At 37.5% G+C, this 24,587-nt stretch overlaps 1 protein-coding gene across 5 annotated transcripts in view; it reads left to right on the top strand.

Moving 5' to 3' along the window:
- The window catches only part of actn4 (actinin, alpha 4), a 53,693-nt gene extending 30,280 nt beyond the window's left edge, over positions 1 to 23,413 (top strand). The window contains exons 3-22 of one of the 5 annotated variants that reach the window (XM_065280454.1): positions 1,523 to 1,642; positions 2,596 to 2,682; positions 4,525 to 4,612; positions 4,976 to 5,054; positions 6,497 to 6,578; positions 9,001 to 9,086; positions 12,724 to 12,816; positions 12,926 to 13,156; positions 13,252 to 13,399; positions 13,492 to 13,642; positions 15,469 to 15,577; positions 15,661 to 15,801; positions 15,959 to 16,141; positions 16,222 to 16,356; positions 16,474 to 16,653; positions 18,282 to 18,428; positions 19,460 to 19,540; positions 19,884 to 19,949; positions 21,057 to 21,215; positions 21,296 to 23,413. In XM_065280454.1, coding sequence (XP_065136526.1) covers positions 1,523 to 1,642; positions 2,596 to 2,682; positions 4,525 to 4,612; positions 4,976 to 5,054; positions 6,497 to 6,578; positions 9,001 to 9,086; positions 12,724 to 12,816; positions 12,926 to 13,156; positions 13,252 to 13,399; positions 13,492 to 13,642; positions 15,469 to 15,577; positions 15,661 to 15,801; positions 15,959 to 16,141; positions 16,222 to 16,356; positions 16,474 to 16,653; positions 18,282 to 18,428; positions 19,460 to 19,540; positions 19,884 to 19,949; positions 21,057 to 21,215; positions 21,296 to 21,454 — 2,525 coding nt within the window. In that variant the 3' untranslated portion in view covers positions 21,455 to 23,413. Of the gene's footprint in view, positions 1 to 1,522; positions 1,643 to 2,595; positions 2,683 to 4,524; positions 4,613 to 4,975; positions 5,055 to 6,496; positions 6,579 to 9,000; positions 9,087 to 9,517; positions 9,604 to 12,723; positions 12,817 to 12,925; positions 13,157 to 13,251; positions 13,400 to 13,491; positions 13,643 to 15,468; positions 15,578 to 15,660; positions 15,802 to 15,958; positions 16,142 to 16,221; positions 16,357 to 16,473; positions 16,654 to 18,281; positions 18,429 to 19,459; positions 19,541 to 19,883; positions 19,950 to 21,056; positions 21,216 to 21,295 lie in introns of all 5 variants that reach the window. The other 4 variants (XM_065280453.2, XM_065280452.1, XM_065280451.1 and 1 more) reach the window with 4 other exon arrangements.
- The last annotated feature ends 1,174 nt before the right edge of the window (positions 23,414 to 24,587 follow it).

Raw genomic sequence — 24,587 nt, 5'->3', positions numbered from 1 at the left:
CCACTGCGGATGTAATTTCGTTGCGTTGGCAGCCAGCCAGCCTCGTCTCGCATGACGTTAAAAAGTACATGCGTGTGCGTTTTGATCATAGCTAGTAGTTTAACTTTTGCGCGCTCACTTAATTTTTTTTTTCTCCGACTGTATGTGTTTTGCGCAGGCGCCGCACACACGTGCATGATCTTGTTTTTCAACAATCGTTAAGTTTTATCGAGTAAATTCTTATCGACAATTAATCGAAGATCGATTAATTGTTAACATCCCTAGTTACTACACTTGTTTGCTATTATAAAACTAGCATTCATTTTCGAAAGGGAAGTTTTGTACAAACCAATGTAGTAATCTTGAGCAATTTTTTGCTGTAGTCACAAATTATCTTGTGGCCTGTTAACTCTTTCCCCGCCATTGAGTTAACTCATCAATTAAGAGAAAATGATTCTCCGGCCAATGACAAGTTTTTCCGGCAATCCATATTTCCGCTATTATCCAACAGGTGGCGCTCTTACCTAGGCATGGGCTGGTTACAGGTTTCAAGTTATACCAAGGTTTTAAACAGTCAAGGTTTCAAAATCACTAAAATATTCTGTGATACCGTCTCCAAGGTATGAGCTGTGTTTATACAAAATTCATTAAATCATTAAGTCATGTGATTGCTTGATTTTTACATTTAATATACATTATGGAAATATTATATATTTTTTGAAAGCATGTTATAATTTAAAGGCTTTATTTTAACCTGCCATTTGAAAATAACACATTTTACTGCTGCAATGGCAATACCGCACACCGTGAAACCGTGGTATTTTTGCTAAAGGTTATCATACCGCCAAAATCTTATACCGGCCCATGCCTACTCTTAACCAACTTATAAAACCTGTAATTATCCCCTTAGGACAAACGGTTCAAACTCCGTGTATGTTTTGATCATCACTCTAAATTTGATCACTATCAAAGGTCCCTCACAAACATGCAATTATCTCAGCTTTTTGCTTAAAATTTGGTAAATAAAGATAGGATAGATTGTCTGTTTATATATTTAAAGAAGAACATTTTCTGGAAGGCATATAAACTTTTGTGAAAAACGTAAAACAATGCTAGCGCTGGCTGGCAACTTTTTTTTTTAAAACACTTGCGGGAAAATTTTTTAGAGAGATGTGCCATTCAGGTGCCATTAAATTCTTTCCTGGTGGATGATAAAATGGCCCAATAATTCCTATAGATGTATATTTGAACTGGAAATCATAATGTATTTGGTTATGTGTTTTTTATGCATTTTTACAAATGCTCAACCTCTGTCATTAATGTTGCAAGCACCATGCTGCATCAGAAACGCTACAACAATTAGATTTGTATAAAAGATGTATGTACTTGTTGTTTTATTGTGATATATTTTGAAATGTTGCAGAGATGTTTGACTAATGTTTAGCAAATGTGAACGGGATCGGGGCCTTCAGCGTTTGCTGATACTATGGAAAAAGTGTCATCAGGGAGCGTGACAGCTAATCGCTTGTGTGTGTTCATGCAGGGGAGAGATTACCGAAACCTGAAAGAGGCAAGATGAGAGTGCACAAGATCAACAATGTCAACAAAGCGCTGGACTTCATCGCCAGCAAAGGAGTCAAACTGGTGTCAATTGGCGCAGAAGGTACAAATGCATTCCTGTATATCGCTTTGAAATCCTTTCAGCATATCTTTGTGAGTACAACAGAGGACTAGAAATCCTAAGGTCATTTATTGAACTGTCACGCAGGCATTTCACTGCTTTCTCTGCCAAGTGAAAATCCCACAGCTGATATAAAGACATATGCATGTTTGTGTGCGTGTGTGTTTGGGAAATTGTGACCTTTCTGATCCTCCTCCGTATTGATGCAGTGGCAGAGAGATGAAGTCTGTTTTTCTGAATGCTTTATGAGTAATTACAAGGCAGAAGTGCATTGATATTTCTTACACGTGCTTGTTAGGTTTTGTAAACTTCTAACCTTCTGGCTTGAATCACTTTATCTATAGATGTTTTGCAGATCATTTTGCAGATTATGTGCTTTGAAAAGTTAAAAAATCTTACATTGATACAGGGGCGGTTTCCCAGACGGGCTATTCTAGTCCCAGACTAAAGTGCATGTTTGCCTTAATTTAAAAATGATATATCTTGACAGTATAGTAATCAGTGCCATTGTTTTGTCTCGAGACGCACAACAGTAAATTTTTTTGTAATGCAGGTCTGTAAAAACGATTAAATGTCCTAAAATAACTAAGGGCTAGTCCCTGTCTGGGAAACTGCCTCATAATATTGTAGAACCGCACCAGCGCCATGGTAAACGTGCAAATTGAATTTAGATATCTCAGGCTTTTTTAAAACATTTATCTGCATGTTTAACCTTGCTTTCATCTGTTTCACCATCTGTACAGAACGTCATGCGGTAAAGAAAATGTGTCCACTCTAATAAATAGATGCTAGTCAGATACATAGAAAGATGCCTGGTCATGATAAGAACAAATATCAAATATATATTTTTTCACTTATAAACTAATAAAAACTGTATGGTGAAACGGATGCTTTTAATTTTTTTAACAATGTTGTTTTTGTTTTTGCATTTGTAGAAATTGTGGATGGAAATGCAAAGATGACTCTGGGAATGATTTGGACCATCATTCTCCGCTTTGCCATCCAGGACATCTCAGTGGAGGGTAGGCATAATTTTTTATTTCTAGACACTTAATTTTGCACCGCAAATAAAGGCCACATCCACACAAATCCAGAGCTTTTCCAATGCAATCTTTTCTTCATCATCTCAAGAAATGTGTCCAAAAGGCAGAAGACAAACGTGTGTCATTATAACATGTTGTTATCAAGCCCTTTGACACAGGGGTTTTAAGTACAGATCAACATTCACAATGAGAAATGTCTGCAAACTGGAATAAAGCAGAGGTCCGGAAGCTCCTCACTATCCGTGCTGACACCGCAATCATTTCCCATCATAATGGTGCACGTCATGAGCAAGTTCATGATCAGGTCAAAAAATAAATGCACGTGCATGGTTTCTCCAGAGAGAAATAGCAGATTATAAACAAACTTGTTCATTTTCAGTGTATTTTATGTAATATGCATGTGAAATTGGCTAAAAAATATGGATTTGCTCATATGAACACAAAGGGTGTCAGTTCCAGATTTATCCACCGTGGGACCTAGTTAAAAAAAATAGCGGTTTCACGGTCCCAAAACGTCAGATCCTTCTGGACGAAACGCAGATCCGATACAAAATTTTACATATAGACGGTTTCATTGTATGGACGTACGTTGTCATGGTTACGCCTCTGAACAGAACTTAACTTCTGGTCTCTCTGGTTGTTTAATAATCGGACTAATTGCTAACTGAACTCTGAAACAAATATCTCGTCAAAAATAACAAATGTTTTGGTTTCCTGAAGGCGAGGGGAGACGGCGATCATGTATCACCTCTATGTGAAGGGAGGTTCGGCAGACAAGTAGCTCAGTGTAGTTTTTAATACACATTACAGGGTTTCCACGGGTCCTTGAAATCCTTGAAAGTTTGTGAATCTGGGGAAAAAAATTCAAGGCCCTTTTTGAAAATATACATATTTTAGAAACGGGTAAAAAAATCCATATTATTCCTCATAAAAATTCTAGGCTTTTTAAGCACACGTGCTAAACTGTTCACTTATGCTTTTATCTTCTGTATGGAAAATGTTGATTCATACCAAAATGCTTTTTTGCATAGTTGTGTTTGACACATTGTGTTTGAAAACTTCTCGAGTTACGTATGTAGCTGTTGTTCCCTTACGTATGTAGCTGTTGTTCCCTGAGAAGGGAACGAGACGCTGCGTCTCCTCCGCCATACTTCCTGTGTCCCTGTAACGCCATCTTTGGCAATATTTCAGATAGCGATATACTTCCTTGCTCCCATGTCACCCTGTCTTTGTTGTTAAGCCTCACCATTGGTTGAATTTGATATACACATTCAGATGCACTTACCCCTGGAGGCGTCCCCAAAGTGTCACCGCAGTGACACAGCGCGAGTTCCCTCAAAAGGGAACTGTAACAATGTATCTTAAAAGGTAACACGATGTAACCTTGCTCTCACTTGAAATGTATCCTCACATTTAGTCCTTGAATTTGAGGGTATTGGACCTGGAAAGTCCTTGAAAGGTCCTTGAATTTGAAGTTAACTAAGGTGTGGGAACCCATGATGGGTGTTGATTATTTTTCAATAATCGCACACCTAAGCTTTAAAATGTCTTAAAATAGGCATCAGAGCAATGTTTGTAGTAACCTCCAGTACTTTTCCAGTATTATTTTCTTATAATTCACCGGCCCGTCGTCAATTATTCCTTACTTATCAGAAATAAACTACTGTAAAACCGGAAGTTAAGTTTGTTCCACGAAAGCAGTTTGTGTTGATACTGCTGAAATGTGAGCTAAATTTGTCTTTGTGGAGATGTGCTCAAAATGTTGTGCTTTAGAGGTACAAAACGTAACAAATGCTTACATTTTTTTCTATTACTCTGCAGAAACCTCGGCTAAAGAAGGATTGTTGCTCTGGTGTCAGAGAAAGACGGCGCCTTACAAGAATGTCAATGTTCAGAACTTCCATATCAGGTCTGAACCAAATGCATGTTTGCTCTGACTTCCTATTCGGTTTTGATTTGCTCTTGTGTTAAAGCAAGTTTTGCATAAATCCTTGTTATGGATATTCCACTATTTGAATAAACAAATGAACAATAAAAGCTAAAGAGTGATTTAAAGAAGAATCGCACCTAAGGGGGATGAAAATGCATCCACCTTTAAGTGGGCAGTTTAACGCCTTTCATGAAATACAAGAATTTGTCCTATTTGATTACTTTACTTAAGAGTTAAACAATTACATTAGTGCAGGAATAGGATGTTGTAAATGTGATTGTTTGAATGCTGCCCTCTGCTGGGCATGTGTAACATCTATTGACACTATTTCTCTTTGGACAGCTGGAAGGATGGTCTTGCCTTCAATGCTCTGATCCACAGACACAGGCCAGAGCTCATTGATTATGACAAACTGAGAAAGGTGAGTTAATATCTTGGGAATAAAAAAGTAATAAATAATATAGGGCTGACAAAAGATTAATCGTGATTAATCGCATACAAAATAAAACTTTGTTTTTGCTTAATATATGTGTTTGCACTGTGTGTAATTTTTGTTTTGTATATAAATACACACACATGCATGTATGAATTTAAGAAACCTTTACGTGTGTGTGTGTGTGTGTGTGTGTGTGTGTGTGTGTGTGTGTGTGTGTGTGTGTGTGTATATATATTTATTTATTGAGACTTTTATCCATTTTAAATTATATATAAATGACAAACATATACATATATACAATTTTTAGTGATGCACCGATGTATCGGCCGCCGATATGTATCGGCCGATTTTTGATGAATTTGAAACCATCGGCAATAGCACGAGAAAGGCCGATACCGATTGTTTATTAATTAACTGCATAAAGAAATCCATTATATGTAAAAAACGAGTTAATGTTGTTAATAAAATTAATGCTGAATAGCAAAAACCACCTTTGAAAGTTGTCATGCTGTCTTATTATATTTGATTTAGCTTAATTTGTGCCTCTCTTATTATGTTGGTCAGTTGAATGTTAATTAGATCCAATCCATGTTCAGTAAAAATAAGTTGATACAGAAATAAACTTGCTAATAGACCACCTGTATAGTATTGTATACAAGTGTTTAATATTGGCATCGGCCAGATGTTGTCTGTTTAAATCGGTATCGGCCCAAAAATTACTATCGGTGCATCCCTAACAATTTTTCTTAAATGTATACTTTTATCTGTATAAATTATTACACACAATAAACACACAGATATATTATGCAAATATAAACTTCAATTTTGTATGCGATTAATCCCGATTAATTTTTGACAGCGCTAGTAAATAATAACATCTTTATTATGTTAATATGCAAAAATGCAAAAGACGGTGATGTTTAGAAATGTATGAATATCTGGTGTCTAACAATGATGGATAATTTCCAATTAACCTCCAATATTTAAAATTGAATGAGGAATATACTCCTAGTCCCAAGCCGGCGTAAAAATTTGTCAGCTGCTGTAAAGGTTTCTGTGCAAAACATTATTAAGATATTTGCACGTTGGGTTAAAATGCTGGTCAGAATTTTTTTGCACCTAAAAAAATTGCGTCCTCATTGTGAATCACGTTTACGCACTGCATCCAAAACTTTCGTCAGCCATGAAATATTCGTATCGGGTTCGATTTTCTGCATTTTCACATTCTTAGCTATTTTTCGCAACAGACGAATTAATATGCATCGAATACAGGGTGCAAGGTTTATGTGCGTAACTAATGACAATAACAGACTACAGTATGCAAAGATCTATAGTCGGTGTAAGCTTTCCTTAAATATGCATTGATTGTTTTACTATCTAGTACAATCAGCTATGCATCATATAACTTATTACCTATGTGTTAACAGGATGACCCAGTGACCAATCTGAACAATGCTTTTGAAGTGGCAGAGCGCTACCTCGATATCCCCAAGATGTTGGATGCAGAGGGTAAAAACACTTGTTTTTTTTTTGTGTGTGTCTATCTGTGCACGTATTTGTGTCGTATGTTACACGTGAGTTTTGCGTGATCAGATGTGTATGCTTGTGTAATAATTGGGTGTGTTTTTGATAAGAGAGCGTGACTGAGATGATGTGTAAACGTGTGTGTGTGTTTTGTGCCTGTCAGCACATGCCCTGTATTTTTAGGAGTTGTTCCTGGTCTCAGACATTGCATATACTCACACCTAATGTCTTCCACAAACAGTGTCATCATGGTAACTTCCCTAAGTTGTTATGTTGTTTCTCCCTCAAGCATGATGTCTCCAGGATCTCTCCGTTCACCCTAATGTGCCAAAGCTTATTATGTATACATATACGCATGCATGTATGTTTTAATCCCGTGTGCTCTACAAGGTGATGAAATTTATCTAGATTTGAATGCACACAGCAACTATTGGGTCAGGGTTGCCAAGTGAGTGGGTTTCCTGTGGATTTGGGTTACTTTAAAGGTATAGCGGAAGATTTTCCCAAATTTTTGAAAAGAACCGCCCCTCCACTTTAAAAAAAAAATGCACCTGCGCAACACTCTGAGGGAACGCCTATTAAACGTGTGCACGAGACAGACCATGCACGAGCTTCTTCTCTTCGCTCTGTTTACCATGTCTGCACGGTTCGTGACTTGTGCCATCGCTAATCATAGCTTACATCAACTTTTACTAGCAGTGATTTTAAATGGATTTCTCCAAATAGCATGACAAACTTTACCTGTCGAGTAGAAACTTTGCGTGGGAAGCCCAACCTGTGCTTTTAGCACACGCCAGCGAGTGAAATAGTCTCCCAAAAACACTCTGGTCTTGTTTTTTTCTTCAGAGGTCTTTCTCTTCTTGTCATACAATTCATAGACACGTAATCTCTTGCGACCCTCAGACATTTTGAAAAACCATGATGAGAACGCAAGCTTCAGTGAATGGCCAAAACTGTAGCCCACCACACATATACACCTCAAAGTGCGTATGTGCAGAAAGCGAACCTAGGGACGAGCACGTATGACGGCCTTACGTCAACATATCACCAGAATGATTGACAACTGGGATGACCAATAGTCTTGATGATCCACCCGGAAAAAGAAAATCTTCTGCTATACCTTTAATACTATTGCATTTTTTTATGTCCACGGGTTAAAGCGACCCATTCATTTTATATTTAGCCCGGGGAATGCAAATTTTATCAAACGAACCTTGCCAAAAATGCAGATTTTACCCCGGAATGCGATGTTTAACAAAAAAACATTGGGCTAGTTTTGAGTAGCAATTGGGCAGGATCTACTGTGAAACCTGGCAACCCTGCATAGAGGCTGTGATATAAATATTGTTGTATGATGTAAAATCAGCGTTTATGACTTTAACCTATTAACTGGCACTGTCCTGTGAGCAGGACACCCGAGTTTATCACGACAAACTATATATTGTTGGAAAGGTCAATAGTTTTCCTATTTCAAAACCTTTAGCGGTAATTATAATGCAGTGACTGTAATTTATTAATTTGTGACAAGAGTATGCAGCAAACCAACACACACCTCTTTTTATAATTTTATGTGTAAAATTATACTATATGGCATTATTTTTATGTATTACAATACATTTAAACTGCTATAACTTTTTTTTTTTTCGCTTCCAGACCCTTCCGTAAAAAAACTTTAAAGTGCTGTCTTTAAAACAATACCAAAATCACCACCCACTCAAAAAGGGCTGTGCCAGGTAAAGGGTTAAAGAAAAACTGTGCAGTACGTGCACCATTAGTGGCATCAAGCAAAATTTGTAAAATAATAAACAAAAATGGATTTTAAGCTTATTGTTAAAGGTGCAGTGTGTAAATTTTAGCGGCATCTAGTGGTGAGGTTGCGAATTGCAACCAACGGCTCAGTCCACTCCTCACCCCTCGCTTTTGAAACACATAGAGAAGCTGCGGTAGCCGCCACCGGACAAACATGTCATCGTCGGAGACAACTTAGTAAAAAAATAGTCAGTTAAGGGCTTCTGTAGAAAAATGGCGGCACAAAATGTCGACTTCCATGTAAGGGGACCCTCGGTGTATGTAGATAAAAAGGTCTTGTTCTAAGGTAATAAAAACATAACGGTTTATTTTCAAGGTCTTTATACACCCCTGATAATATAGTTTTGTATATTATTTTGCATTTCATTCAAGAGATCCTTCTAAAAATTACACACTGCACCTTTAATGCTTGCACAATCAATGCTTTTCTCAATCAATTTTCATTTCCATCACCATTTAGGTACAACGTTTTCTTTTCTATCTATTTGTGTTTACGAGTGTGTAACAGGTGTTGTCTGCGCATGTCTGTTGCGTATGTGCAGTTATGTCCCGTCTTTGTCTCTCTGTGTACGGGTGTATAACTCTTGTTTCCCTGCAGACATAGTGAACACTGCACGTCCAGATGAGAAAGCCATAATGACCTATGTGTCCAGTTTCTACCATGCCTTTTCTGGAGCCCAGAAGGTACCCTGCCCCCTCCCATGACCCCTAATCCCTGACCTCTGTGACCCCAGCTCCTCTTCAGCATGGCTTTTTGGAATAACCAGAGGGGGGCGCTGGTGAAGCATACTCACTTTCAAGCATACAACATTTTGCCATAACGTGCATACGGGTTGTATGGTGTGCGTCTCATCTCGCCCTCCTCTAGCCTACGACTGACTCTTTATCTCAACAGCGGATTAGCTCTGTCTCTCACTACGCGGGTTGCCACGGTTTTAACGCCGGACTTTGAACCCCATTTTGCTTTCAGTGGGGGCGCCCATAAATTTTCTCTGCATAATCAACTGACCCCAGACACCCACTTGCTCTCTCAATGGGGACTCTCACAGGCTTTGGGTTGCTTTGCTTCACCGCTGTTTCTCTCTCTCTCTCTCTTTCTGCTGGCCTTGCTATAGATATTGTGGGTACTCTACGGCCGGATGAGAAGGCTATTATGACCTACGTCTCCTGTTTCTATCACGCCTTCTCAGGTGCTCAGAAGGTGAGAAACCTTTGACCCCTGATGTCTGCCCCTGTAACTCTTTAAGCCGCTTTCAGACCTGGTTTGTTTTCTTGTTTTTTCTAATACTAGACGCATTGAATTATAAAACACGCATCACAATCGCAGTGTACGTGACATTTAGATAATAAGCATTCAGAAAGTCATAAATCTGCAAAATCGGCATAGCTTTTCAAATCTGGATTAAAGTGGCATGCTATATTCATGTCTAGAGTTTTGTTTCTCAAGTGAAATACTTAAAATGTGACCCTGGACCACAAAACCAGTCATCATATGAAATTGAGATGTATATATCATCTAATAGCGGAATAAATTTCTACTTTCTATTGCTGTATGGTTTGTTGGATTAGAAAGTATTTGGCTAATATACAACTATTTGAAAATCTGGAATCTTATCTGAGGATGCAAAAAATATAAATAATGAAAAAAATGCATTTTAAAGTTGTCCAAATGAAGTGCTCAGCAACACATATTTCTAATGATAAATATGTTTTTGATAAATATGTTTTTGATATTTACGGCAGGAAAGTTAAAAAATATCTTCATGGAACATGGTCTTTACTTAAATCAATAATCTTGAACCATACAATGTATTTTTGGCTATTGCTACAAATATACATGTACAACTTATTACTGGTTTTGTGGTCCAGGGACCATGCTCACAAATGAACAAAGATGCTCATTTAAATGAATAAATCTCCAGACTGATATCATGTTTTTATGAATCATATTCATTGAAAGTAGCGCTGCCTAATGATTAGTCGCGACTATTCGTTTGCAGAATAAAAGTTTTTGTTTACGATTATTATACACGGTACATCAACAAATATTATGTATATAAAAATACAAACACATGTATGTATAATTTTAAGGAAAAAATATATTGATATAATAAAGTATATAATATAATATTTATATATGGTATAAATTATATGTAAATATACAAATGTTTATACACATACAAATATTTCTTAAATATATACATGCATGTGTGTGCATTTATATATACATAATTATTATACACATTACACACAGATTTAATATGTAAACAAAAACTTTTAATCCGTACACTATTAGTTGCGAATTGTACGGCAGCTCTAATTGAAAGGCACAATATGCTTCATTAAATGCATATTTATAACAGAAATGATCGTTCCTGATAAACATCTGATCCATTCACCTGTAATGTAGTGTACTGCACCACTAATAAATCAAAAACAAACCAGGTGTGAAAGCAGATTTAAGAGTAGAGGTCATTGCTTCATAATACCTAAACCCACTGCTTCTTCTTTACAGATTTTCTTTCTGGTTAACGCTTTCATTTGGGTTTGCTGGTCTATTAAATCATTGGTTAAAAGCTTGATGTTTCATATTTGCTCTCAGTGTTGCACATGTGATGTCACAAAACAAAACAAGAGCAGAATTACTGCGACCAACACTGATTGTAAACATGAAAGTCAATGCAGTTCAAGAAATTGATTTCCATGAAGGACTGGGGTTACTGTTAGGTTTTTATATGTACTGTATAATGCCTATTATAATGATGTACCACTGTAATATAATGTGTTAGTAATGTTAAACAACATGAAAATGAATTTTAAACATCTTTTCTAGTCTTTCTTTATATAATTAGACTTTATTCTCACCATTAAAGGGAGACTCCACTTAAAAAAAAATCTAATTTGCCGGCCCCCCACCCCAGAGTTAAACATTTGATTTTACCGTTTTGGAATCCATTCAGCTGATCTCTGGTATGCTACCACTTTTAGCATAGCTTAGCATAATCCATTGAATCGGATTAGACCATTAGCATCGCGCCAAAAAATAACCAAAGAGTTTTGATATTTTTCCTATTTAAAACTTGACTCTTGTGTAGTTACGTTGTGTACTTTTTCTAGGCCGGTATGGCTAGGAACTATACTCTCATTCTGGCGTAATAATCAAGGACTTTGCTGCTGTAACATGGCTGCAGGAGGCGCAATGATTTTACGCAGTACCCGAAAATAGTCCTCTGCTATTGGAAGTTACTAAGGGGACTACTTTCGGCTGCTTCGGTCTTAGTACACGATGTAACTACAGAAGAGTCAAGTTTTAAATAGGAAAAATATTCAAACTCTTAGGTTATTTTTGAGCGTAATGCTAATGGTCTAATCAGATTCTATGGATTATGCTAAGCTATGCTAAAAGTGCTAGCGCCAGACCCGGAGATCGGCTGAATGGATTTCAAAACGGTAAAAATGACATGTTTAACTCTAGGGGAGCTGGAAAATGAGCATATTTTCAAAAAAAGTGGAATGTCCCTTTAATATAGCCATACAAGCTGGCATGTCATTTAAAGGAAAGAAAGTAAACCACTTTTTAAAATTTTAAATTACGTTTTAGACATATTTTAGTGATACAAACATTTACATAGATATACATTTCTGGTTATTTACATAGACTAAGCCAGTTTTGTTAATTTATTTTTGGTAATTGTTATAATGTGCTTTAGCATTTGACATGAGCGATATGAACACTTTCTGTGTTTCAGCGATAGTTAATGCTGTATGAACCCTGGTGAGATCATCCAGCAGTGGTATAAAAATTGATAGCATGTGTATTTTGAAGTTAGACTACACGTTTTCGAAACTAACCAATGTTGTTTTTTGCATGCAACATCAATTGGCATAATTGCATAAAGTTAGCATAAACGTTGATGTTCAGCTGATTGTTAATTTTATTTGGCTATTTTTAAGCATGTGAATGATTTCATAGCACATTATTAACTGACAACACTTGGAGTTTTGTTTTCGGTGTGTGTGTATAAGTCATTTGCGTGTTTTTGAATGTTAATTTAAAATACATTTTGCTAAACTCACTGACCAAACCGAAAATTGTAATAAATTACGGTAGTAGTCTTACGAGTTTTCTCAGAAGCAGCATTTACAGTTTTTAAAACAAATAACATATTGAAGTATGCTGTGTATACTGTATTATACTAAACAAAACATATAGTATACACTTAATACTTCACTTAATATAGTGCACTGTATGCAGTTTGATTTATTCTTGGATAAAATTTCATATTTAATACGGTTTAATAACTTCCATGTTCTGTGGTAGGCTGAGACAGCAGCCAATCGTATCTGCAAGGTGTTGGCGGTCAATCAGGAAAATGAGCACCTGATGGAGGACTACGAAAAACTGGCCAGTGATGTAAGTTTGCCTGTTTGTGTGCTTTTTTAATGTTTGTACGTGGATGAAAGGCATGTTTACTAGCCATGCGTTTTGGCGCACCTTACCCTATCTCATTTTCCTCCTGTAGTTGTTGGAGTGGATACGTAGGACAATCCCATGGTTGGAAAACCGTGCTCCGGAAAAGACCATGACAGAAATGCAGCAGAAACTGGAAGATTTCCGTGACTATCGTCGTGTTCACAAACCACCCAAAGTTCAGGAAAAATGTCAGCTAGAGATCAACTTTAACACATTGCAGACCAAACTTCGTTTGAGCAACCGACCTGCCTTTATGCCGTCTGAGGGACGCATGGTGTCGGTAAGAAATGCCGTTTAACACATTGCATAACGTTTACTGTGAACCTTCTTACCTGACGTTATGATGAAAGACGTTAATATTTTGTCATTCTCTAGGATATTAACGGGGCGTGGCATAAACTGGAAGGGGCGGAAAAAGGCTACGAAGAGTGGCTACTGAATGAAATTCGTCGTTTGGAGAGGCTTGACCATCTTGCAGAAAAGTTCCGTCAGAAAGCAGCCATCCATGAAAGCTGGACAGATGGTATGCTCACTGAAACTTGCATTACTTGGTACTAGACTTTGACGAAACAGTCTAAAATCTTTTTCCATTTTGTTCACTATTTCCGCGTAAAGGTAAAGAGATCATGCTAACACAGAAGGATTATGAGACTGCAACTCTGTCTGAGATCAAAGCTCTCCTGAAGAAGCACGAGGCGTTCGAGAGCGACCTTGCTGCCCATCAGGACAGAGTGGAGCAGATTGCCGCCATCGCACAGGAGCTCAAGTGAGAACGTGACAAACACAAAGCTAATGAAACAAAATAATTAACTCTTTCCTCACCAGCATTTTTTTAAAAGTTAATTTTCACAAAAGTTTAATGACTTCCAAAAAATGTTCTTCTGTAAATATATAAACATAGACCATCTGCTTTCAAACAAAAAAGTTTTATCCTACCTTTATTAGTTCTTTTATAATCACCTCTCAAATATGGGTAGGTTTCTTTAAAAACACAAAAATTTTGAGCAAAAAGCTGAGATAATTCCATTTTTGTGAAGGGCTTTTGAGATAGATCTCATTCAGCGCGATATCAAAACCCGAAAAAACTCGTCATTGGCAGGGAAGCATTTTCTCATAATTGACAAGTTAACTCGTCAATGGCAGGGAAAGAGTTGAAGGATTATTCCACTTTCAAAGTGGAATAATCCCCCGAGTCATTCAAAATTTTTATGTCTTTCTATGTGCAGTTAAGAAGAAATTCAGTTTTTTGAAGAAAACATTCCAGGATTTTTCTCCATATAGTGGACCTCAATAGTTTACAGTTTCAATGCAACTTCAAAGAGCTGTAAACAGTCACAACCGAGGCATAAGGGCCATTTTAGCCCAAAAATTTTGTACTTTTTAAATGGTAAATGGACTGCATTTATATAGCGCTTTCATAGACCAATGGCCATCCAAAGCGCTTTACATATTGCCTCGCATTCACACATTCATAAGCCGAAGGTGATGTCAGCCATGCATGGCGCCATCCAGCTCGTGGATGGCAGCTGGGGTTAGGTGTCTTGCTCAAGGACACCTCGACACTTGGTCAGGTGGAACTGGGGATTGAACCACCAACCTTCCGATTTGTAGACAACCTACATGAACCACTGTCGCCCACAGTTTTTAACCACAACTTCTCGTCTTGTCACGCTGTCACATCATAAAGCTAATGCCTTGCGTACTACACAATCACGTCTAGTTTGGAGAAAGAGCACGTTTCTGATGTTTTTGTTTTATGTGTAATGATACAAATTAATGTCTTTTTGTCAGTTTATTGTTTAAAATAGTCTGCAAGTGTGCGTTTCACATACCTAATTTTCCGGACTATAAGTCACTCCGGAGTATAAGTCGCATCAGTCAAAAATGCGTTTTGAAGAGGTAAAACATATATACGTCGCACTGGACTATGTCACGTTTATTTAGAAAATGATTTCACAAAATCCAAGCTCAAGAACAGACATTAAATCTGGAAAGGCAAGTTATTCAACTGAACAATGGCACACAGAACAGTAGGCTGAATAGGTGGCCGTACATGTTAACGTAACATTAACATTTATTAAGCTAACAAAAATCAAGTTTACCAAGCTCCTGAAGTCGCACCTGACTATAAGTCGCAGGACCAGCCAAACTATGAAAAAAGTGTGACTTATAATCCAAAAAAATGGTATGTAACCCGTAACTTTTTGACGTGATTACGTAGTACGCAAGGTCACGTTGCTGCGTCAATGGCTAGTGCAAGATGAGAAGTTGTGGTTTAAAAGTGCTTTTTTTGCAAAAATTATGATTGCTTCGCTAGATAAGAGCCTTAGGCCTCGATTGGGATTGTTTAGAGCCATTTGAAACTGCGTTAAAACTGTAAACTGTTGAGGTCCACTAAAGTTCACTATATGGAGAAAAATCCTGGAATGTTTATCTCAAAAAAACTAAAAACTTTGGATGACATGGGGATGTTTAATTTTTCAATTTTTTTCTGAAAGTGGAGTAATCCATTTAAAAAAATGTATGCATGATGAATGAAAGCTAAGAAAGAAAGAAAACAAATGATAAAACCATTCGCTGCGTTTGTTATAGTGAGCTGGACTACTATGACTCTCCGAGCGTTAATGCACGCTGTCAGAAGATCTGTGAGCAGTGGGATGCCCTGGGTTCCCTCACACAGAACCGCAGAGAATCTCTTGAGGTTTGTTCCCTTTCTGGAAGCGACCCTTTTTGGCACATCTGGACATGTGCTTCATCATTTTTTGTGTATGATGTTATCTGCAGAGGACGGAGAAACAACTGGAGTCTATCGATGAACTCTATCTGGAGTATGCTAAAAGAGCAGCACCATTCAACAACTGGATGGAAGGGGCGATGGAGGATCTTCAAGACATGTTCATCGTACACAACATTGAGGAGATCCAGGTACAACACTAACAGTTTTCAGTTTTGCGGTCCAAATATGGGTGTTGAATCCTTAAAGGCCCATGTGAATCATCTGTCCTCTGGTAACTTTCTTGGAATGGGATGAATGGAATAACATTGGATCAGAACTGTACTTACATTTGATGGTCTCCTTTAGGGACTGATGACAGCTCATGAGCAGTTCAAGTCCACTCTTCCAGAGGCAAATAAAGAGCGTGAAGCTATCCAGGCCATCCAGGCTGAAGTTCAGAAAATCGCTCAGTACAATGGCATCAAATTGGGTGGAAACAATCCTTACACCACCATCACCCCACAGAGCATTGATAGCAAGTGGGACAAGGTAAGATTGTGGTGAAATTTCTGCCTTGCCTTAACTAAACCGTTAAGTTTGCATATACTGATGCATGGTTTGTTTCTCAGGTGGAGAAACTGGTACCACAGCGTGATCAGGCTCTTCATGAAGAACTTGCCCGCCAGCAATCCAATGACCATCTCAGACGCCAGTTTGCCAACCAGGCCAACAAGATTGGCCCATGGATACAAAACAAAATGGAGGTATAGTAACTTCTTTTTCTTGGTTTGCTTCTCTTAAAGTCTCTTTCATTACAATATAATGGTCTTTTGTTGTTTTTTGGAAATAATAAAAATGCTGAATAATTTGCGTTTGAATAGGAGATCGGGCGGATATCAATTGAGATGAACGGAACGTTGGAGGATCAGCTAACCCATCTGCGTCAGTATGAGCAAAAGATCATTGAATACAAACCCAACATCGACCAACTGGAGGGAGACCATCAGCTCATTCAGGAAGCACTTATTTTCGACAACAAATACACTTCTTATACTATGGAGGTAAGACATGCACACTTTATTATTTTATGGGTCAATGACGTGACGTTAATTATTGTGTGTCTGTATGGATAAATTAAATTTAAAAGGGTTAAAATTTCAAAATAAATTTGCAATTACTTGCATACATTCTCTTTTTTGAAGTATAAAATGCCTGGTTTTATTTCATTTTGAAAGAATATTTGGGGAATAATTGCAAAAATGTCAGTGTGGTGTAACCGGTCTGTGTCAATTGGTGTAGCTAGTATTTTTTTTAATAAAATATAAATATATTCATAAAAAATTTGGAAAAAAATATAATCATCTAGTTTAGTGTAATGTGATTTTTTTTACATACATTTGACATCATTTGTCAAAGATTATTTAGAAAACAGAGCTGTTTTAAGCATAAGTCAGGACAAATTTTACAAAAACGCATTTAAATGTACTCATTTAGAAATAATTTATAAAATGATATTTTAAAATGTTTTTTTTTTTTTTTGCATGCCATCAAGGTGGATAAAATATTTAATATTTCTCATTCTTTGGCGCAATTAGCGGTTACACCATTTAACATATTCAGGTCCATTCAGTCTTAACTTTCATAAAAATGCTGCAAATGTTATTTTTTATTGCATATAATTAACATAAAATTAAATATAAATATATTCATAAAAAATGTGGAATAAAATATAATCATGTAGTTTAGTGTAATATGATTTTTTTACATACATTTTACATCATTTGTCAAAGATTATTAAAAAACAGAGCTGTTTTCAGCATATGTAAGGACAAATATTACAAAAACGCATTTAAATGTACTTATTTAGAAATGACTAATAAAATTATATTTTAAAAAAAAATTCGCTTGCATGCCATCAAGGTGGAAAAAATATTTAATATTTCTTATTCTTTTGCGCAATTGGTGGTTACACCATTTGACATATTCAGGTCCATTCAGTCTTAACTCTTTCCCCGCCATTGACGAGATATCTCGTCAATTAAGAGAAAACGCTTCCCCGCCAATGACGAGATTTTCCGTCTTTCCGCAATACCGCTATTATCCACCAGGTGGCGCCCTTCCGCAACTTTTTAAACCGGAAGTATTGCCCTATGGCAAGCTGCTGCATGTTCGTGTCTGTTTTAAAGATCGCTCTGAATGGAATCTCTATGAAAAGTCCGTCACAAAAATGGAATTAATTTTGCTTTTTGCTCAAAATATGGTGTTTTTGCAAAAACCTCCCCATATTCAAAAGCTGATTGCAAAAGAACCACTAAAGGTAGGATGAAACGTTTTTTTTTGTTTGAAAGCAGAGGGTCTGTTCTTTCATTTGGTATATTGTATGTTTATTTATTTAAAGAAGAACATTTTCTGGAAGGCATTAAACTTTGGTGAAAATCATGAAAAACGCTGGCGCTGGCTGGCAACTTTTTTTTAAAAACGCTGGCGGTGAAAGAGTTAACTTTCATAAAAATGGTGCAAATGTTATTTTTTTATTGCATATAATTAACAAAAATACACTGTGCATTAAAAAATACCTGATGCATGCTTTTAAAACACTTTTTTAAAAGTAAAAATTGTTGTTTTGTTTTTGTCACTAACCCATATACAAATTTAGCCAAAACGATATTTTCTGTTTCTTCTTTTCTAGCATCTGCGTGTCGGCTGGGAGCAACTCCTCACTACAATCGCTCGCACCATAAACGAGATCGAGAACCAGATTCTGACTCGTGATGCTAAAGGCATCAGTCAGGAGCAGCTTCACGAGTACCGCGCGTCCTTCAATCACTTCGACAAGGTCAGGGACTCTGTTCCTCTTACACACATAGCATACAAACACATACTCCCATATTTACCAGATTAGTTTGTTCACAAACAAGACAGTTAGATATTTAAGTCAGTGTATTAAAGGAATAGTTAAGTAAAAAAAACACAACTATTCCTTTAATAGACACAGCATATACAATACAGCTAGCATGGACTAATCCACACACTACCAGACTAAAGAGATTATACAGGAAATGTTTATATGAAAATGAATGTGGTAGTTTTAGTGTATGCTGGTATGTCAAGGAGAATGACTGTGTTTAATTTCAGCATGACTGGTGCATGATAAAATTAGATCTCAGTTTTGGTTTGACTTGTTGTTTTATGCCATCGCTCCATTTTTTTCCATTTATTTTGGCAAAAAATCTCTTGACATGCAGCCACCTGACTTGAAATGTACCTCCTGTAGCCAGTATGTGTACGTATATGGAGCTCCGATGCAAAAGCGACTAAACACCACCTCATTAACCGAATGGTCTCGACACGTATTATATATTTATCAAATACTTTTGTCTCAAATCCAAGGCCTCAAGCCATTTAGAAATGCCAGTTTGTTAGCAGAATCCATGAAAAGTCTGATAACTAATGCTCATTTATAAGAAAACATGTTAGACACACTTGTGTTTTGCATCTGGCTCTATATATGTAGTTTGACGGAAGTCACTTTTATGTTTGATATAAGTTTAGTTAAAATTAGGAAAACTAAATGTGATGCTTTCAAAATGGCTGTCTAATATTACGATCTGAATTTCTGCATGACACTGATAAGAAATCAGATCAGTCACTGTGCCATAAGTGTTCATTAGTCTTGTATGCCATCTGTCCACGTGCCATTGTCTGACATCGTCAATGTTTTGTCTTGTCTCCATTTTTTTTTTTGTTATGCAACCACCTCCATCCCAAACGTGCCATTATGTCATGTATATTGGTACCACCTATCTTCATCTGCATGCTTTGATTCATCCCTCTACTGGCATCCATTGCGTGATTGGCTCGCTACAGGACCACAGTGGTGTCTTAATGGCCGAGGAGTTCAAGCCTTGTTTGATCAGTCTGGGTTACGACGTAGAGAACAGCAAGCAGGTATGAGCGCACGCGGAGGGGAAAGCGTTGGGTTACTTGTTGTGCGTGTTTGTTTGTCACTCATTCACTCACTCCACCACTCGCTACTAACTAACTTGGTCACTCACTCACCCACTGTCCTGCTTCTTTAAAAGGTGCCCTCTGCAGGTCAGCTGAGGTTATTGCTTGATTTTAACTTTTTTCAAAACTTCCTTTTTCTTTCTCTTTGTTTTTTTTACTTTTTTCTCCACCATAACCTCCCACAATTCTGTCTGACTTTCAAACTCTCTGCTGTCCACCTGCATCTTCCCTGTTTCTTTTCCCATTTCCTCCACCTTCATATCCTACACCTTGTGGTCTATAGAAACGCACAGGAGTAATGGACAGCGATGATTTCCGTGCACTGCTTATTGCCACTGGGACCAGCCTGGTACTGCTACGTTTTTTATTTATTGCAATGCAATATACCCTAAATTCCCTTTCTCTTTTGCTTTTATTTGTATGTTTCTTCAGAAAATGTTTGTTGCCCTGGTTTTGTTTCTCTAGTTTAAAAAAAATCATCAAATATACAAAGCATTTCTAAATTTGCAATATTACAAATGTTTATGGAATAGACCTGAAAGGGTTACTCCACTTTCATAAATTATTCTGATAATTTACTCGCCCCCATGTCATCCAAGATGTTTATGTCTTTCTTTGTTCAGTCAAAAAAATTAACGTTTTTTTTTTTTGGGGAAAACATTCCAGGTTTTTTCTCCATTTTAGTGGACTTTAGTCAACAGTTTACAGTTTCAATTCAGTTTAAAATTGCAGTTTCAATGCAGCTTCAAAGGTCTCTAAACAATCCTAACCGAGGCATAAGGGCCTTATTTAGCGAAACAACAATCGTAATTTTTACAAAAAAATCTTCTCTTCTTGCACTAGCCATGTTATGCGTCAGCGCAGCCTTACGTATTACGTAATCACGTCGAAAGGTCACGCATGGCGTATGCGAAACAACCACTCCATTGTTTACAAGTGAGGAGAAAGAGGTGCGTTCAGACGTTGTTGTATGTGGCATGATATTAATTAAATTTCTTGGTGTCCATTTATTGTTATAAATGATCCGCAAGTGCGTTTCACATATGTAACGGATGACTTTTCAACGTGATTACATAATACGTAAGGTCACACTGGTGGATCACATGGCTAGTGCAAGACGAGAAGTTGTGGTTTAAAAGTCTGCTAGATAAGACTGAAGTGATCGTTCAGAGACCTTTGAACCTGCAATTTTAAATGGCATTGAAACCATAAACTGTTGAGTAAAATCCACTATATGGAGAAAAATCCTGGGATGTTTTCCTCAAAAAACTTTATTTCTTCTCAACTGAACTAAGATAGACATCACCATCTTGGTTGACATGGGGGTGAGTAAATTATCAGGATTTTTTTGTTACGAAAGTGGAGTCATCTGTTTAATAGAAAACCACATCTACTCTCAGCAAAGTCCTGTACCTTTGTTGCATATCAGGGTTAACCTCTAACCTTTGGTCTTCAGGGTGATGCTGAATTTGCTCGTATCATGGGCATCGTTGACCCCAACAATAGCGGAGCAGTGACCTTCCAGGCGTTTATCGACTTCATGTCGAGGGAAACGACCGATACGGATACCGCAGACCAGGTCATCGCCTCATTCAAGATCCTAGCCGGAGACAAGGTAAGAATCTTTGTGTTACTATACAAGTGTCCAACTTGAAGAAAGCTTTGAACCTATCCTCACCTTTTCTCCTCTTTCAGAACTTCATCACAGCAGAAGAGTTGAGGCGTGAGCTTCCTCCCGACCAGGCAGAATACTGCATTGCCCGAATGGCACCGTACACAGGCCCCGACGCCATCCCGGGTGCGCTTGACTACATGTCCTTCTCCACCGCCCTGTATGGAGAGAGCGACCTGTAAGGGTCAACTCCAGAACTCCGGAGCGGCTCTCTTTCTCCTGCATCAGTGCTGATCTTCTCACAGACTAAATAGATGATGAAGCCGCATCACCCATCTAGTCCTTAAAGAGATCAGCGCTCCTGAGGAAGAGGAAGATATTTAAGAGTGTTGGAAATGGGACTTAATAGCACACCTGAGGGGAGGGGGGAATAGAGGTTTGGGGAAGGGGTTATGATGGCATTATGGGAGGAGGAGCTAATAACTGTTAAGGAAGCTTGCCAGACCTTTTTGATTCAGTGTAACTCACGTCAGTCTTAGAGAGTTTAAAGAAAGAGAGATGGAAGATGTAGGTTAGATAAGAGACGTTTAAGATGTTTTGCAGGTTCAGAGTGTCAAGGGTGAGGGTGTGTGGGTTTGGACTGTGGCCGGAGCTCAGGTTCTTTAAACTTGTTTTATTTTCCCTCCAATATTTTTTATGATGTGTGTGTGTATATAATACAACTGAAGGCACCCAAGGATACTTGTCACCAGCAGTTATACGTAAAGACACTTAATAGTTGTGTCGTTGGGCCAATCGCATTTAAAATATGATATCTAGATTCTACAAAGCGAGTTAAAAGAATTAGCACTGGCTGCAGTCCATACCTACGCTCTTAACCCTGCACCCTCTACCCCTGGCGGGGAGGGCACAAGCTTTTCCAGTTAACATGCTATTTTCTTTATTTTAAATTTTTTGTTGTCGTTTTCTTTCTAGGGTTGGTGGGGTGGGAGGTTTGGTTCGGGATTTGTTATTTGGCAGATAGCGAAGCTGTATAACGTAGGAAAATGGAGAGATGACTCGAAGTCTTTTGATGGAGAATTTTGCGCCCTCGTAACGCATTTTGCTGGATCAGTGGAACTCTTTGAAAGTCTAACCTCAGCTTTCTTTTCCTCCTATTTTTATTTCCAGCAATTTTGAGTTAGCGGGATTCCACGCCGTATCTACTTATTTTCCAGTACACAGAACTGTCTGGGCTACCCATAGGGCTTCATATGGATGACAATAGTGTAAAACAAAGCAGTTTCACCCCTGCACAGTACTGTAGACAGATTTAAGGTGCTGCAAGTCTATGCTTTGGTTTGAAGAATAAAACTACAAAAATACCTGGTCATATTTGTTTTTCACAGTAAACCATACAGCATACTTTCATTGATTCCAGACTCATTTTATGTTCCTTATGGATTTATTTACTCGTAACTAATAATGGCAACCATCTTTAATTGTTTTTTTTTAAGATAGTACTGAAAGAGCTTTGGTAAGTGTGATGTGAGCAACATATCTTTGTATTAACCCCTCCTCAAGTGTCCGTGATGACGCTGCTATTAAATCAATTGGGGGAAATTGAGAAACGTTTAAAAAGTTTTATATAGTCTGAAATAAGTTATGTGCCTGGTAGCTGCAGGATGCGCTCCATTCTCCCATTTTGTTTTTTGCTTTCCTCTGGTTGTATGCTCGTTTTTCTCTTTCTACAGGAAGGGGCAGGGACCCAATATACGGCTCTGGAGGTTGAGGAGTAGGAGTGGGAGAGCTAAAGTCTTAATGAACATTCCATTTTGTCTTAATTAAAATTAAATTACTGTTTGATAAATCTATGCAATCGTATATCCAATATCAACCACGCTCGGAAATGAATGGCAGGGGTGATTTGCAATCAAAAGTATTTCAAGTAAGAACAAATTAAGGGTAGCATAGCGGGAGGTAATCGTGTCGGACGAATAGGTTTCGGAGATTTGAACGGACTTCGACCAAAGGCCTGTTCTTAACATCTGCGAAGTTGAATAAAAGCATTTGGAATTCTGATTTTTTTTCTTTTTATACTCTTTAATATCAAACCTTATCTGCTGTACTGGAAATTTGCAAAAACTGCTTTCTGTCTTGAAATGAAAAGTGAATTTCACATGCACACATAAAGTTTCCTTATAAAATATTACCACTTTGAATGATTTGTCTGTGTCCCTACTTGCTTTAAATTAAGCAATTTGTTTGATCACCTTCCACCAAATCTTAAATTATAAACAAAGTTGACAAATGATTGTGTTAAAGAAGTGTTTTCGGATCAACACAATGTTTTTAGCGGGTTAAGGGGTGTTACCACAGGAAATAATTGTCCCTATTATTTTTTAGAGTTGGTTTTGTAAATTTAATTTATAGGGATTACTATAGAAGACACATGACACACAAACTGTTTCAAAAGTATAACCTAAACATTAAGGGGGCAGTTTCCTGGACCGGAATTAGAGTAATCCAGTACCAGGCCTTAGTTATATTAGGACATTTAAGTAGTTTAAAAAAAATAAAAATACCTATAAAACAATACTGGTGTGCATGAGACACAACAAAGGCACTGATATATGTTAAGATTTTAAATGAAGGCAGCTCAAACTAGAATAACCCTGTCCATGAAACCACACCAATATGTGTTGGCATGAGACTAATTCGATTACTTACTGACTTAAATCTTAAAAATGTAATGCTGGTTTTTAAAGGAATGGGGCAGTGGTCAACCATTCAAACAACAAATCAAAATCATATGGTCAGTCCTAATACAAGTAGCTCTTCCTCACTGCTATAAACCCATATTTCTTGTCACTGAGTTGTGTTTCTATAATTTCTATTATGTAAGTATTTAAATAACCGCAGTTTAATATTTGTTGTGGTAGGCCTACTACACACTTTACACATGTTTTTGTACTGAACGTTACTTAAGAAAACACAGGTTTGACTGCATAGCCTACCTATCATTTGTATGGGTTATTTACTTAAAATAGTCAACAGTTTGTTCTCAGCACAGTTTACACAGCAGACGATAACCTCCAGTAGGTGCTAACTTACCGCCATCCATACAGTATCTCTTCTGTGAAGGGAGGGACATTTCTGGTGAGTATATGTAAATAAAATGCGGTCGGTTGTGTTCAGTTTTTCATATAACACGTATGACACGTTAAATACAGGTAGTTTAATATGTTTTGATGAAATTTTTGCGACTTCGTTGTCACCAGTGCAGCAGTGTAATAATAAGTGAGCGAGCGCGGGTTTGTACTCCTGACTGTTGCAGCACTGGATACGCGTGACCTGTGTTTAAATTCACACATGGCGGGAAGAGCTCAACGGATC

Source organism: Paramisgurnus dabryanus, chromosome 8 (assembly GCF_030506205.2).
Source record: "Paramisgurnus dabryanus chromosome 8, PD_genome_1.1, whole genome shotgun sequence".
NCBI classification, from domain to species: domain Eukaryota; kingdom Metazoa; phylum Chordata; class Actinopteri; order Cypriniformes; family Cobitidae; genus Paramisgurnus; species Paramisgurnus dabryanus.
Note: the sequence above shows the minus strand (reverse complement) of the source record. Positions and strands in the feature narration are given on the sequence as shown.